General features: G+C 38.5%; 1 protein-coding gene across 1 annotated transcript in view; it reads right to left on the bottom strand.

The window, feature by feature from the left end:
* The window catches only part of SLC18A2 (solute carrier family 18 member A2), a 39138-nt gene that overhangs the window by 7710 nt on the left and 15529 nt on the right, over positions 1 to 15899 (bottom strand). Inside the window, exons 3-12 of the mRNA XM_063132710.1 lie at positions 13119 to 13177; positions 11997 to 12080; positions 9211 to 9303; positions 8276 to 8365; positions 8135 to 8178; positions 7981 to 8041; positions 4016 to 4111; positions 1998 to 2076; positions 1700 to 1751; positions 16 to 79 (exon numbers count right to left, since the gene is read on the bottom strand). Of these exons, the coding sequence (XP_062988780.1) occupies positions 16 to 79; positions 1700 to 1751; positions 1998 to 2076; positions 4016 to 4111; positions 7981 to 8041; positions 8135 to 8178; positions 8276 to 8365; positions 9211 to 9303; positions 11997 to 12080; positions 13119 to 13177 (722 nt within the window). The remainder of the gene's footprint in view (positions 1 to 15; positions 80 to 1699; positions 1752 to 1997; positions 2077 to 4015; positions 4112 to 7980; positions 8042 to 8134; positions 8179 to 8275; positions 8366 to 9210; positions 9304 to 11996; positions 12081 to 13118; positions 13178 to 15899) is intronic.

The following is a 15899-nucleotide window of genomic DNA, read 5'->3' as shown; positions in this document are numbered from 1 at the left end:
ATTTGTTTTCCTTACCAATGGCAAAGCCAACCCCAAAATTTGGTGCTATAAGTCCATATATGTTTTTAGCAAGTGGTACCTGGAAATAGAAAAAGAAACAAAATGAAAAATAAGACCTTTAACTAGGTTGCAGCATATACTTTTCATTAGACTTCAGCCTTGTGTTTATCTCATCTAACCTATTAACTTTCTATGTGACAAAATGGGTTGAGCTATGCAAAAGTATAATTTTAGCTTAAATTAGTTATACCACTTTTACTAAACTATGGCATTTATAATATTGACTTCACAGTCCACATCTAGAAGTTTTCAATTATAAAACTGTAACTATACAATTACATTGCACTGTTGTCAGTAGGCTCTGACAGTACGACTCCCATAATAACTTATGGGCTTCCTATTGACTTCCTTGTTGTGCTTTCTTGCAATGAAACCCATAAGTGTAAACGTACACGCACACACAGGAATATTTATACTCTAATAGTATTTGTCAGTTTTGTAGAACTCTGGTCTTTTGAAATTAAAGATAACACGTCCACTTCGATCTGAAATGCTTTGGAATAATAGCTCATTTTCACATAAATCTTAAATTTCCTTTGTAACTAGTGTAAAATGTGCACTGGCTAAGGATGTACATTTGATTACTATTTTTCCAATAAAATTCTCTCCCACATTAACAACATTTATACATGACACAAAAAACAGATGTTCAAATATGCTTCCGCAAGCCTGATCCTTTGCACAAGAAATTCCACTTTATTCAATGGAACATACTTCCTTTCAACATAAGTATCACTAATGAAAAAACAAACAGCTTTTAAAATTAAAAGTCTACAAGCCCTACAGCTAAAAGATTCAGTATAAGGAAAGTTAAAAGGTCATAGTGATGGTGCTGCTCATTAGGTATTGCTGTAGATGAGGAAGATATATACAAATATAGTATGATTAAGAGGGTTCAGATCACTCTTCATATATAAATAATATATTAGAAGCTTGTTGCAGCCTTTTATCCATATTTTCCTGCATAAAAGCAAAAGAGTGAAATGGCAGTATCTTTTCAGAGAATTGCATTCAAATTCAGAAGTTTCCCTTCCAGTTTCAATAAAGTTAGTGTCCTGACTGATTTCCAAATACTGACCTGGTTCACACATAATGCTAACCCATTCTTTATTTAAGCCCTGGGTTGTTGAATTCTGGATTGTCATGATGTGCGAACCCAGCCATGCTAACAATCCATGGTTTGTTAACCATGAACTACCCAGAAAAAGAACCCATGGTCTGTTGTTCAATTGTGAACTCTGTGCTATTTAAGCCATGGATTGTCATTATGCGTAAATGCAAAACACTGGATTGTTTTGCCAGGCTACATAGGCGACAGGCAAGAGTGTGTAAAAAAAAGAAAATAAAAACCAGCCACTCTACATGCCAATACTATAGCATTGCAAAGTTGTTTGGGTACAGGGAAGGAGCAAGGAAGGAGGAGAGAAACAAACAACCCAGGAATTGAGGGGTTTTGTTCGACCATCTGCCAGAACAAACCTTGGGTGGGGCAAGAAACCATGGGTTAAAGTTATGTGCAAACCAGTTCATTGTGTTCCATTCTACTGCTATACACAAAGGAGTGAGACGGATCCACTGATAAACTAAATGAAGAACAGAACTTGATTTTCAAAGTAGAGAAGTAACAACTTTTACTTACACACAAAATGCTTATTCCCACTATTATCATCCCAATTAGAGCACAAAGCCACCTATAAAAGGAGAAACATTATCTTTTAGACAGCAAAACATGTAGACACTAAACATGTGTATTCCTCAAGCAGTATTGTAGTTAATAACACTGAAGTAATAACATGGCTTTAAAATAAAAAATTGATTTTTACTATCACCAAAGTCATAGTATGTTGTGTGTTTTTTATCAAGTAGCTGTTTTAAGAAAAATTAGAAAACACCACATAACTCTGTCAAGGAATTAGATATATGTAAATTCAGCATACCGTCCCATTTTGTGTGCAAGAACCCCAAAAATATTAGTTCCAATCAGATAGGAGACACTGGCTGGAATGAAAGCAACGCCTGAAAAATAGGAATGGGATATCTTATCAACAATGGTTTCAGTGAAGCATTAGAAAAAGTAATAAATTCAGGCACAGCAGTTTTGATTAGAACACATCTAATGAAGGTCTACAGCTTGAACCAAAAAATCTAATATCCGGTTTGTTTCAAGCCTTTTGTCAGATCTAGCAAGATTATCCATCAAATTTTAAGCATTATTATACTTCAAAAATAATACTACCAGTATGTGGATGTGGGTGGGTGTAACGTGTATACAACAAAGAAAGGAAAATATATTCCAAATTAAATACAATAATAAGAACTTTTAGTAAAAGGAGAATTAAGAAGAATGCTACTTTAATGATAAAATGGTACTCATGTCAAATTTTGGGAGTTGATATTAACAGAATTAGAGCACTACTTTTAACAATCCAGTTTTGTTAAACCATCCGTGGTGATTCACACTTAAAGAATAATCCTAACCTCTGCTGGAAGTCAGTTGAGGGGTCACAAGAAGCAGCATAAGTGCTACCCCACTAGTAAAGATGGAGGAGCGCTGGTAGAATGACACCTATATCATGGAAGAAGCCAAACATGCTGATGGAAAGCTTCACCTGTGTAGGCGTTCTGCTGGTAATGACCCACCGGCAGAGCAGGGAGAAAACGGGCATGTTGAGAGCATTTTGGCAGCAAGTGTTAAAATGCCATGTCCAAAACCCCAGCGCTTCCCTGACATGCTCACAGAAATGGCACTTTTAATCTCCTCCCTTCCACTACAATGGGAGGGATATAGAAAAAGCTGCCCCTCTACCTCCACAGCAAAACAGTAATGCAGCAGATCTCTTCCCTCCCCTCCCCCACCCCCACACAATGTAAATCAGAGGTGGGCAACTTCAGGGCTCCAAGAGTCATTTTTAATCCCGAAGAATCCCCCAAGTGGTGCATGACCACCACTGCCACATGCTGCAGTATCCTGACTTTACACCAAAAACTGAGGACTTTCCACTGAAAATGTAGCTCAAGGTATCTAATAACAATAAAATACAGATTAAAAACAAAATCTTAAAATATATCAAAACAAATTTAACACACAATTAAGACCACAGCAGTAAAAGAAATAGACAGCACCTAACCAATTAAAACGCCCTTCAGCAACAAACCGGCTTACATGCCAAAGGCCCACCTGAAGAAAAGTGTCTTTGCCTACCAATGGCTACAAGAGAGGACCACCAGGGGATCAACCTTGCCTCCCTCAGAAGGGAGTTCTAGGCAGGAACAGCCACTGAGAAGGTCCTGTCTTGCAACTTCACCAAATGTGCCTCTGATGTTGGGATTCAGACTTGTATGGGAAAAGACAATCACCAGTTCCCAAGCCATATAGGGATTTCTAGGTCATAACCAGCACTTTGAATTGTGCTTGCAAACAGACTGATAGCAAGAGAAGCTCCCAGCCTCCCAGAGCATATTTTGGAATACATCAGTAGCTTTCGAGGGAAAGGGGATCCATTCTACCAGCAGTTTTCATTCCACTGGTAAAGACAGCATTGGATACAACCCATTATGTATAAAATTCCTTATATCCATTTTGTGCTTACATTCATTGAGGAAGAGGAGAAAAAGAAACTATCCAGGTGAGTAAAACAGAGGGTGAGCAAGAACTTCCTAAAAATGATTTAGCAAGACTGATTTAGGCAATCCATATGTTTCTAGTGGGACTCTGCTCTAGCTCATACTCAGCAGACCCCCTTTGAGCCTAGTTACTCTGCAGATGTAGCATGAAGTTGTAGCATGATACACACTATCCTTGGTAATATGTAGCACATACTGTGCAGATACATATTCAGTTAGCTAGAGGCAGATTTCAAAAACAAAATATTACTAAAAGTTCTGAGATGTCTATCACAAACATTCTCAGGATCAAAGATACAATAATCAAAGAAAATACTTTATTGCACTTTACCAAGTTGCCATTTTCTCGAACACATCGTCTCCATCATCCAGATGGGAAGTGCCGGTTCCAGCATAGCAATTGCCATATTTGAAAAACATATTGATCCTTGAAGAGAGATGGAAAACAGATTGCAGGAATTATTTCACTTAAAGTCTAATCAACATCTGGAAAGGGCAACATCGACAGAAATAAAACGTGTTTTGAAGACTTGCTTGTCAAATATACAACACTCATTATGTCTAAATTGCTAGGGTAGGAGAAACATCACTAAATCCTATAATTTTATATATGTCCCAGCTGTCCAAATGTATAAACAATAAAAGATTGCACTATTTTCAAGGTAGAAACAAAAAATTTCAGTGCAGTCACATTCAGAAAGTATATTGAATCCTAGTAGGGACAATGCACAATTTTTAATACCAGTAGGAGATTTACCACTGACTGTGACACCTAGTTTGCATACTCCATTTAGTAGGGGTATTCAGACCATTGTGTATGGAGAAGAAGCCATCGTAGCTTCTCCGCCCACCCCCGCACATGCCATATGCGTGACCACCATTTGCATAATTCCCAGTGAGGAAGCGCTGGTTGGCCTGTTATCTGAACCTAATGCACAGTACGGCAGGGTTGGCTTCGGATCCACTTTACAACCCCTTCTGGAAATCATGGATTGCAGGGTGGATATGACCACTGCTGTCAACCCACCAATCTGCACCGCGTCATGGGGAATTATTCAAATGGTGGTCATGTGCACCATGCACAGGGGGGGAGGGGATGGCTTCTTCTCCCTATGCAATCATCCGAAGTCAATAATCCCAGTCAATAATTTGCTGCATCTGGTTTTTGTTGTGAATACTTGCTCTTTTGGAAGCTCATGCTGCAACCATTTAAAGCTCAAGGATATTTTCATCTATCTAAGTCTAATATGTCCTAAGCCACAGAGAAAATATTTCTCCTGGGAAAAGGTTCTTTTATCACACAGTTCAGCACAAAATGACCACTGCTGTCATTCTTTGTTCAAATATGCCAAGATGCATTAGCCTGTGTATACAGAATCTCTAAAACGATGTTGTAGTCTCACTAGTGCTATCATCCTGAGGGCAAGAAGCAAGAGCTCAGCACTATTGTTACGAAGAACGATAAAATGGTATGTCTAATTTGATCTTTCCACCATAGTCTGTATCTGAAGAACTCATATGTCTATGAGCATAATGAAGTAAATTTTGATCTGTCCAAAGAAACTAGGTATCTGATGCTGAAAAAAGAAAACTTTGGGGAGCAAAAAGACTACACTTCACAAAACAACAACGCACACATTCTAGAAATATGGTCTTCTAAATTAAGCAAAGATATGGGATGCAATTTGAAAAATCTAATTTAGATATTAATACACTGATGGGGAGGGGGTTAGAAGAGTATAAGTACATAAATGCATTGGCAAAGCGCATCACAGCTTCACTGACTCAACGCTATTATGTGACTATATTGTATGTGGTTACAATATACTGCAAACAATGAAAGTAAAAACAGAAAGAAGCAAGACATGTTTTCATGGCGACTTCTTAAGGCTTGGTGTGATGTCTGAACCTGGAGCAGTTTTCCTGTTGTGACTAATTTTGCACAAGCGACTTTGAGAACCCATGGCTTGTGGTAGTGTTGTTTAAGCTGGCTTGTTCTCAAGGTGTCTTAGCATGATGTCTGAACCTGGCAGAGCAATTTTTTTCGTTGGTTGTTGGGAATGGCTAGGCCAGGAAGAGCAACGAAAACCCTTTCCGCTCCTTGCTATCTTACTACTGCCACTTCCATTTTTATAAGGGTTTAAAAAATTATTTTATTTATATGGCTACAGACTGAAAGCTCTATGGGTGTAATACGAAATGAAGAGTGGTAAATTAAATGCCATGAACTTAAATATTTCTTTATATTTATGGAAAAAGCAAAACAAGTGCCATCTACTGTGCTCTGTTCTTTTCTTAAGTGAGACATTCCACTTAAATAAGCTTAGCAAAGATCAATCAATACCCTTTGTAACTTGGATCATGCACATGCAATAATGTAGAATGATTACCGAAAGCAACCTGATAAGTAGACAATATAGCTAAGTTTTATCTTACTACTGCAGTCAGGTATTAAACCACAGCTTTAAATATGTGCCTAAAGAATCTCCTTTCCTCTCCCTGAAAGTATCTTACATTTCTCTGAACGTATCCCCCATCTATCTACCCAAGACATTCAGTTCTGTAACATTGCTTGCTTGCTTTAAAGATAAAGCAACCCAGTCACAAGGAGGCAATGACACTTTGTGATTTTTGATACTCAGTTATTTTGGACTAACAATATTTCATTTAGAACAGTGCCACGAACAATTAAGTTACAGCCTAATGTAATTCCACACAATAAATACACAAGAAGTTAATATAATTTTCAGAATAATCCACAGAAAGCTAGTCACACTTGAAATTAATGGAATTTAATGTTAGTTGCAACTAACATGACCCATTAATTTTAATGATACTTAAATGTTAATAACCTTCTCTGAACTGGACCCTTCTTTTATAAGCTTATGGTCATGTGAGATTTCCCAGTCATAATTGTTCCATCCAGTGTTTCTAGGGACATGTGGCCCTCTAGATATTGGACTGAAATTCCTACCAGCCCGAGCCAGCATAAGAAATAGTGAGAGATCTTGGTAGTTACAGCCAAAAACACCTGAGCACTGCACATTCCCCATCCCTGTTGTAGGGCAAAACAGGTTTGTATAAGCCAACAAGGCAGCTGAATCAATAAATCAACACTCAGTAGAATTCACTCAACAATATATCGGGGGATTTGGCAAATGCTAACAATCTTTTTCACTTTCAATACATGTAAAGGCTGTTCAGAATTAACAATATAGTTACACTGCAAACTTTTGGGTTCTCCAGAATTCCTCATCAGGCCAAATAGTACAAAAAGCGAGGGATGGGGGAAGTAATCAAGAGTACTGGAGAATTCAAAAGTTTACAGTTTTGTGGGATTTTAGTTGCTCCTAATAAAGGTATTGCCCACTGGAATTGTTCACAATTACTTATTTTCCCATTGACAAACTCCTAAAAAAGTGAGACGAAAACCACTGCTGCATTGAATCTTGCAACCGTATTCAGACAAGAGCTCATGAGTTGGGTGATACGACTCTGGATTGTGATGGCTGCTGGGATAGAGAGTTAGGGCAGCAATGGCTGATGGGATACCAACCTGAGAACTGCGGAAAGGACAGAGCAGGGGATGTGTTAATCAAACACAACATTGACTAATAATCTGCTCGATGCTAGCCTTAATCCTCACCACAGTTTGTTTATTTATTTATTACATTTTTATACTGCCCAATAGCCAAAGCTATTGGGCAGTTTATTATTATTATTATTATTATTATTATTATTATTATTATTATTTATTTATTTATTTATATAGCACCATCAATGTACCTGGTGCTGTACAGAGTAAAACAGTAAATAGCAAGACTCTGCCGCATAGGCTTACAATCTAATAAAATCATAGTAAAACAATAAGGAGGGGAAGAGAATGCAAACAGGCACAGGGTAGGGTAAGCAGGTGCCGGGTAGGGTAAAACTAACAGTATAAAGTCTGCACAACATCAAGTTTTAAAAGCTTTAGGAAAAAGAAAAGTTTTTAGTTGAGCTTTAAAAGCTGCGATTGAACTTGTAATTCTCAAATGTTCTGGAAGAGCGTTCCAGGAGTAAGGGGCAGCAGAAGAAAATGGACGGAGCCGAGCAAGGGAAGTAGAGGCCCTTAGGCAGGCGAGAAACATGGCATCATAATCAACCATGGAGTTGTCTGTTAAACCACCATTGACTACTGTGTTGTCAAAACGCATCCTATGTTTGCCACTTTTTACTCCCTTTTCACTACAGACTACCAATACAGAACAAAAATGGCCACAATAAAAAATGCAGCTGTGTAATAACTGCAAATACCTGCAGCAGTAAGGATGTATGGATCCCTCAAAAGTGTCAGTAATGATGCTCCTTTCTGACTCTGTCAACAGGTAAACCCACAGTTAGGAAAAGAGTAACATAAGCATTTTTTTTCTTTTTAAAAAAATAAGAACTGTTTTATTGAAATACTTACCTCTGGTTGTACCCTAGATGGCTGTAGAATTAGCAATTGTATTGCTGCAGGAAAATGAACCACAAGTTAGGGATATTTTTTCAATTATGTTCATTAGAAAGTCATCAATTAAAGCAAAACATAAACATTTATTCTACTTACCTCCATCAAAAAGAGCTAATGCTGCTAACACAAGGAAAGGAGCTGCCTTCCCAACAAATTCATACATCACACTTCCAAAAGGTGGACCGACTAAGAGAGAAAAGTTATCATTTATAAAGTCAATTTTCTCAGTGATGACTTGAATCATAGTAAAATCAGTGGCAAAACCATCAATAATTTTAATGGCAGTTCTTTATTGATATAAACATTCATCCTGCTATTTATATATAAACATTTTATCCCATTAGGGGGAAAGTTGCAGAAATAGTGAGGGTATCACTTTCTTGGGTAGTGAAAAAACTGATGAAAGATTGCTTCAGAAATGTTGAGACATACGGTTGTTGTCTACAAGACGCATTTGAGAGTTTGCTTGAACATGCCATTGGGAATCTCATGCATTTGTTGAATTTTACAGAGAGAAAACACTATCACTGGAAATTCAGAGATGTGTGGGTAAGCATTGCTCTTAGCATTTACAAAAGCCTTTAAAGTTAAAATAACTAGCATAAATGTTATCTATACCACTAAAATGAGCTATGAAACAAAAGTGAGGATAATGATGTGTCTGTATGTTAAAAACTGAATTCTTTGACCACCAACACAGAGGAACAACCATGAATCAAATAACTTAATTAAAACTGAAATGTTATGCATGTTTACTCAGAAGGAAGTCCCACAGTATTGAATGGTGCTTACTTTCTGGTAAATGTGCCTAGGATTGCAGCCGAAAAAACAAATCTGAAAGGACAGTTAGAGAATGCCATTTCCATAATATATCAATATAGAAACACAGATTACTATATACAAAAAAATTAAATCATGCATTTATTGCACTTTAAGAGCATTGTGGAATTGTTTCAGCATTGTATGAAAATGCTGCTCATCAAATTTTCTAAAACTGCACATTTTGTTCCAGTGAATTTTATTATACTGACCTAATACCCCCATAGCCATGCCTCCTAAGGCAATCCCCATTGCATTGCCTCTTTCTTCATCATCAGTATACACACTAGCCAGCATACCCATCCCTGCATAGAAAGACAACAAAAAAGGGTAAGTTGCTAATAAGTTGCCTTGTTTTCAGTTTAGAAATGAAACAGAAAATTACACAGGCCATGTGTCTCCATCATGCAATTATCCCAGGATCAGCTCAGGAGCATCCCTGTGCATCCATAAGTCACACAGGGGATCCCAGGGGCAACCAGGTACAGGCCGAGATTTTCCCTGGGATAACCGAGACCTTGGTTATCCTGATTTTTCCCGCAGTCTTGGGAAGATTCTGAGCTCCGAGGGGGTGTGGACACCCATCCTGGCTTCTTCCCGCATCTTCCAGCTTTCAAAACAGGCATGGAGCTGTTCAAGGGGGTTACGTGTCCTTCGGGGGGGGGGGGGGTGGCAGCAATCTCGCCATCCCTGGGATGGTGAGGTTGACTGTGGAGGGTCTTTTTCCCTGGATCAGGGCCACAAGACTGGGCTCCTCTTCTTAAAAAAAGAAGTGGCGCCTGTCACGCCCCTCTTCCCTTCCAGAACGTTGCACGGCCATATAGAAGCTGGGGGAGGATCGTGGAAGCAGGTAAGTCTGCGATCCTCCCCCCTCCCTCCCACTACACCCTTAGGTGTAGATGAGCCCACAGTAATTCTAACAGCCATACCACATGAAAGCACATTAACATACATAGAATAAGCTGACCTTTGCAAGCTTCTTAAATCCAATTGTGTGTGTTTGCCCCCTGCCCCCACACTCACAGAAATGTCTTTGATCAAGCAATGGCATCCATGAATAGAAGGGGAGAAAGCAATATTTTAAAAATCTGCCTTCCCTCTGCACCTCTCCATACCCCCCAATCTGTTTTAGAGGGTTGGGAGTTGGGGGTGCTGCAAAAGGTGGGATTTGTAAGGGGAAAGAACCCCTGTTCTGCTCATGGAAGCTTCTACTTGATCAACGAGTATTCTGTTGACAGAAGGACACAACTGGATACAATCTGGAATTTCCCAATGAAAATGAAAGAAATCCCAGATTACATGCAGTAAAATACTGTCCCCATTGCACAGCATATATTAATTCCATCTGATCTATGACACTGGCTTAAAAAATAATAATTAATAAACCAAGGAAAATGCTGTAATTATTCTCAAGAAAAACACTTTATTTATTTGCAACATCTGTCTATGTCAATAAAAACCATGGCTTGTCAGTCAAGGAAGGCATCCTGGAATAGAATTGTTTTCAGGAGGCACCGGAAACAATACAGTGTTGGCACCCACCTGAGCTCCAGAGGCATGGAGTGCCATAGAAAGGGAGCCACCACACTGAAGGCTCTTTTCCAGGTGGACTTCAACGAGTTCATAGGTGCATATGGAACCACTCTCTGATGAACTCAGTGATTGGACAGGTAAGGGAGAAGGAGCATTCTCAGATATCCTGGTCCCAAGTTGTTTAGGGTTTTGTATGCTAGTACCCAAACTTGGCCCGTTAGCAAATATGCAGCCAGTGCAGTTTCCTCAGCAAAAGAGTTGCATGCTGAAAACGGGCAGCTCCTAACAACAGCTGAGCTGCTGGGTTCTGCACTAGTTCCAAATCCGGACTAACTTATAGGGCAACCACATACAGAGTACATTGCAGAAATCTAGTCTTGAGGTTACTAGTGCCTGTACCACTGTGACCAAGCTATCCCTGTCCAGGAGAGACCATAGCTGGTAAACCTGCTGAAGCTGGCAAAAGGTACTCTGAGCCACCACGGCTACTTAAGTCCTCCAGCATCAGTGATGGAGTACCCCTAGATTATGAACCCGATCATTCAGAGGAAATACAATCCTATTCAGAACAAGCAATAGGCATATACCCAGGAACCACTCACCCACAGGGCTTCTGTTTTGCCAAGAATCAGTTTCAGTTTATTGGCCCTCATTACAGCCCATTATTGCTAGGCACCAACCCAGGACTTGCACAGTCTCACTTGAGTCATACGTCACAGTGATGCCACTTGGCTCCAATTCCCCTAAAGACCACTCCTACCAGCTTCATATAGATGTTAAACAACCCTCGGTACTAGACAGTACTCTGTGGAACCCAATAGCTCAATTGCCAAGAGGCCAAGGAATGGTCACCCAATGTTTTTCTCTGAAATCGCCCCGCAGGTAAGACTGGAACGACTGTAGCACAGTGCCTACAGTGCTATACTATGGAGTCAATTCAGGAGGACACCATGGTCAAAAGTATCAAAAACAGATGAGAGATAGAGCAGAATGAATAGGGTTGCACTCCCTCTGTCAATAAAGGTCATCCATCAGAGCAACCAAGGCTGATTCAGTTCCACTAAGTCAAAACCCAGACTGGAATGAATTTAGATAATCAGTATCCTCCAAAAGTGCATGCAGTTGTTCCACTACAACCCTCTCTAGTACCTTCCCTAAAAAAGGAACTTTTGCAACTGGGTAGCAGTTGTCAAATATACCATTGGGTCCAGAGTGCACTCATTCAGGAATGGTCGCACTACTGCCTTATTATTTATCACATTGCATTTACATGGTTGTTGTGTAAATTGTAGAGGATATCTATCTAATCATATAAACATTGATTAAAAGTAAATTTGATTTTAATGAACATAAATCTTAATAATAAAAATTAATAGACAAAACACAGTCAGGAATATGATTAATGCTCAAAATGACAGATCTTGTAGCTAGTAATCTATAGTATCGTAAACATGTTAGTACTTACCAGCTACCGAAGAACAAGAAGAACCTACTCCTTGGAGCGATCTTGCTATAAACAGTAATGTATAGCTTTCTGAAAAGGCAAACACTGTGGAAAAGGTGGAAGGTCTTTTAAAGAAAAAATTGGATTCCATCTAACTAAATTTAGAAGTTAAAGGCATGTTTATTGTTATTAAAACACATTTAATTTAACCAATAGTTTTCAGTGACTGCCCCCACACATTCAGTACTATCTGTATTATTTTCTCTTGTTCGATGTAGATTTATCAGTGTTGAACTATTTCCCCTATGTTTAAGCCTCCTGGTAACCCAAAACACAGAAATGTAGGCATTGGGGACATCTTTATTAAGGCTGCATCTGTATAGACCTTTCAAGACACATTCATCATATCCCAACCAAGATATAGTTTGATCTCTTAAGCAGAAATTCTTTGCTGAAAATAGCATAGGAAAAGCCAGGCCAATTTCAAACTTCCATGGTGAATATGTATCACAATATAGAAGAAGGACACAATTTGAAGGATCACTCTGCTGAATGACAGCGGGGCATCCAGAGGTATTCCTCTCCCCATTTGTCTATGGCTGCTTGCAGCTTGACAAGTGAAGGAAGGTAAGGTGGAAATTGGAACACACTTTTTCCACCCATTCTGCTTAGAGTGCTGCTGGTTGAAAGGGTTGGACTGGACAAGGAGATCATGCCCAAAACAATGAAGTAAGGAGGGATCATGTCTATATCACTTTATTTAGTTATGTGTTTATTTATTATACTTGTATACCATTTGACGTAACAACATCTCTAAGTGGTTTACATGCTAAAATATTTAAAATCACTATTAAAATACTCAATAAACAATTACAAGTACACAAAAATAAATAATTATTTAAAAATTAAAGCAATAAAAACAGAAAAATACTACATTGTTATGGAACAACTAAGTTATATAAAAGATTTTTTTCTAACTACTGGTTCAATTTCTCTATTCATAGTTTCAAGCACCCCCAGAGCAATAGGATATCGAATTGCTCCAAGATTGGCAGGTACTGCAATATAAAAGCTTGCTTCCTTTCTGCCCCTCCCTCCCTACTGCAGCACTTGGAGATGTAGGCAGATGAAAACAGCACTTACTAATTGTTGAAACAAACATGATGCAGAAGCCAGCAAACATAGGAATCTGGTAGCCTATCCTGGAAAACAAAACCAACACAATATTTTGGTTTGTTATTTGTGCTTTCCTTTATTTTTAAAAGCTTTAAAATAATTATTTCTTCCTTTAGAAAGCCCCAAATGCTCTTCCTTTAGAAAGTTAAGGGCAATTTACATGTGCCTCCCAGTTGTTTCTCCTCCAGACCCAACTGTTCCCAAAGCATTAACTGGGTCCTACACATCCCCCATTATGGGCCAAAAGAGGCAGAAATGGATGTTTAGATGCATTCTCAGCAGCAACCCTATGTTGGGGTAATGGATAGTTCCAACGCAAGTCACTGATTTTTCTGGCATATTGGAGGTTTTGGACCAATACATTTCTCATCATAGTTGCCTGGTTCAAATGTTTACTTCCTCACTAACCGATAGAAAATGTGGATCAGCCCAGAATCTGCCATGTTTAAAAGGTCTATATCTAGCTTTAAAAAGTATGGAAGAAGTAGTTTCCTTACTTCAGGAAAATGACTTACCGGTTGTCTGCGATAATATGTATAAAGTGCTAAGACTGCATGACAAGAATGATCCAGGACTACAAACTCTCTAGTAATGAGAATGCTCATTAACAAGATCACATCATGGCGTAAACCATTGATGTTCTGTTGCAGTCAAATAAAATGACAAAGAAGAAAGCACCTGCTACAAGTCAGGATCTAATGCTACTCATGTGACAAATTTGTTTATTTCATTATAGTTGCACCAGATGCAGTTTGCTAATATTTTTACTAATATCTAGTAACCTGCATGATCTAGCCAAAGTTAAGCACTTTTAAAATTTCAAAGAGGGAGAGATTTACACAAACATGCTTTCATCGACATCAATAGGACTTACAGATGCTGAAATCTGGCTAGCTCATTCATGTAATATGCAAATTGCTTTACCATTTGTTTTTCATAAACTTTTTTAAATATAGATGTTTAACCTAACCTATTCAGAAGGCTTGAGGATGGTGACATGTAAACATATACATATAACAACAACATGTTAATAAACAAAATAATGTAATAAACAAAACCTTATAAATATTTAAAAAATGAATGTTGGAAGTTTAGGCAATTTAAAGCAACTTCAGTCAAATACTCCCTTTCTCTGCCCATCTAGCTCCCAGCACACATATTCAGATTAAACATGGATCTGCTTCTAAAACACCTACATAGACTAGATATGAGGTTCTCTCAAGTATTCTGTCTACATGTCAGGCAATTTCACAACATACATATATGGTGAGCCAAACCTCCTACGTTCTGAGGATCAGGCTTTTAGCCTAAACAAAAACTAATGACATGTTTGTTTTTAAATCTATACATTTTGTTAATGCTGAATACAAAACAATACTTAGCATTTAAACAGCACTTATGAATGTTCTAAATGTGTTGCAAACATAATCTTGCTTCATTATACCATCATTTTAATGCATCTAAAACAACCTTTTTATCTGTTTAATATAACAACATTTAAAATAAGCCACAGATCCAGAATTTATTCCATTGTAGGGTTGCCGATGTCAATAGTATTAATAAACCCAGTAAAACTAATTTACAACAATGAGGATCACACAATTCATAATGTAACTCAGTGAGTAATGAGTAGAACACATTATCAAGTATTAATAGTTTAAAGAGTGCTCCTATTCTCAAATTATGTTCATGGGCAAGTTAGGATCTATACAATAGCATTCCGGCAATTGCTGTGTGTTGATTGCTGCTTTTCATGCATGGGTAATAGGATTGTCTCCAGCAAGCATTATCATGATTGGTAGGTGGGACACTTCCCAGGATTCCGTGGGAGTAGGTGTCACTATTGCTACATTTGTTTTTGTTACTACTGCTTTTTTGCATGTGCTTTTGATTGATGCTGGGAAAATATAGGACTGTGATTATCTTACTATGCTATGATGCTCGTGTGGTGGCGCACCAGTGCAGCAGGTTAAGATCAGCCTGCTTGACTTGTTTTCTTTTCAGATGAAGCCAGTTACAATTTACCTTGTCAACTGAATCAACCTAAGACGGTCTACACAATCTGCAGCTATTTTTGCTCCTGGCTTGGCCACTCCATGTTCTGTGATTAGGGATGTTAGAGAAATTCATTTGGGGGATGGGGGTGGGGTGTTGTTTGATGAATTTTACTACGCCACCCAAGCCCCCGGACTTTGTTTTGGTTCCAAATGACTGTGCAGTGAGTCGAGCCAGTTCATGGATTTTCTGGGACATTTGTGAGCAATTGGCACAAATTACATCTGAATTTGCGCAAACTGCAGAACCTCCCTACACCCCTGCCAAATGCGCAAAAAAGTTCCTGGAATTCAGGGAACAGCCCACAACTCGTCTCACAGATGCAAAGTGAGTTGTACATGCTGCAATTCCATTGAGCCAAAAAAGAACTATATTTCCTAGCAACAGACGTCCCTATCTGTCATGTAGATTCCATCTCCTATCCTGAAGACAATGTCTGCTGAAACAAACCATCTTGAAAAGATTATTCCCTTAACAGGGTTTTATAAATCTTTAAAACAAATGAACTTGGAGGCATAGCTAGAAAGATGTGCATGGCTCTCACTCACATTCTCACATTTTAAATATGTTTTGAATTAACCAACCCAAAACTTTTTACAGAGCAAGATGGTTGTATTTTTGCATGTGATGCAGAAAGATACAAGTAAAATGGCATCAAAGCTACATTCAGAGGCTCTCCAATCTTAGGAGTCT

The sequence above is a fragment of the Elgaria multicarinata genome, chromosome 8 (genome assembly GCF_023053635.1).
Source record: "Elgaria multicarinata webbii isolate HBS135686 ecotype San Diego chromosome 8, rElgMul1.1.pri, whole genome shotgun sequence".
NCBI classification, from domain to species: domain Eukaryota; kingdom Metazoa; phylum Chordata; class Lepidosauria; order Squamata; family Anguidae; genus Elgaria; species Elgaria multicarinata.
The sequence above is the reverse complement of the archived record's forward strand: the minus strand, read 5'-3'. Positions and strand labels throughout refer to the sequence as shown.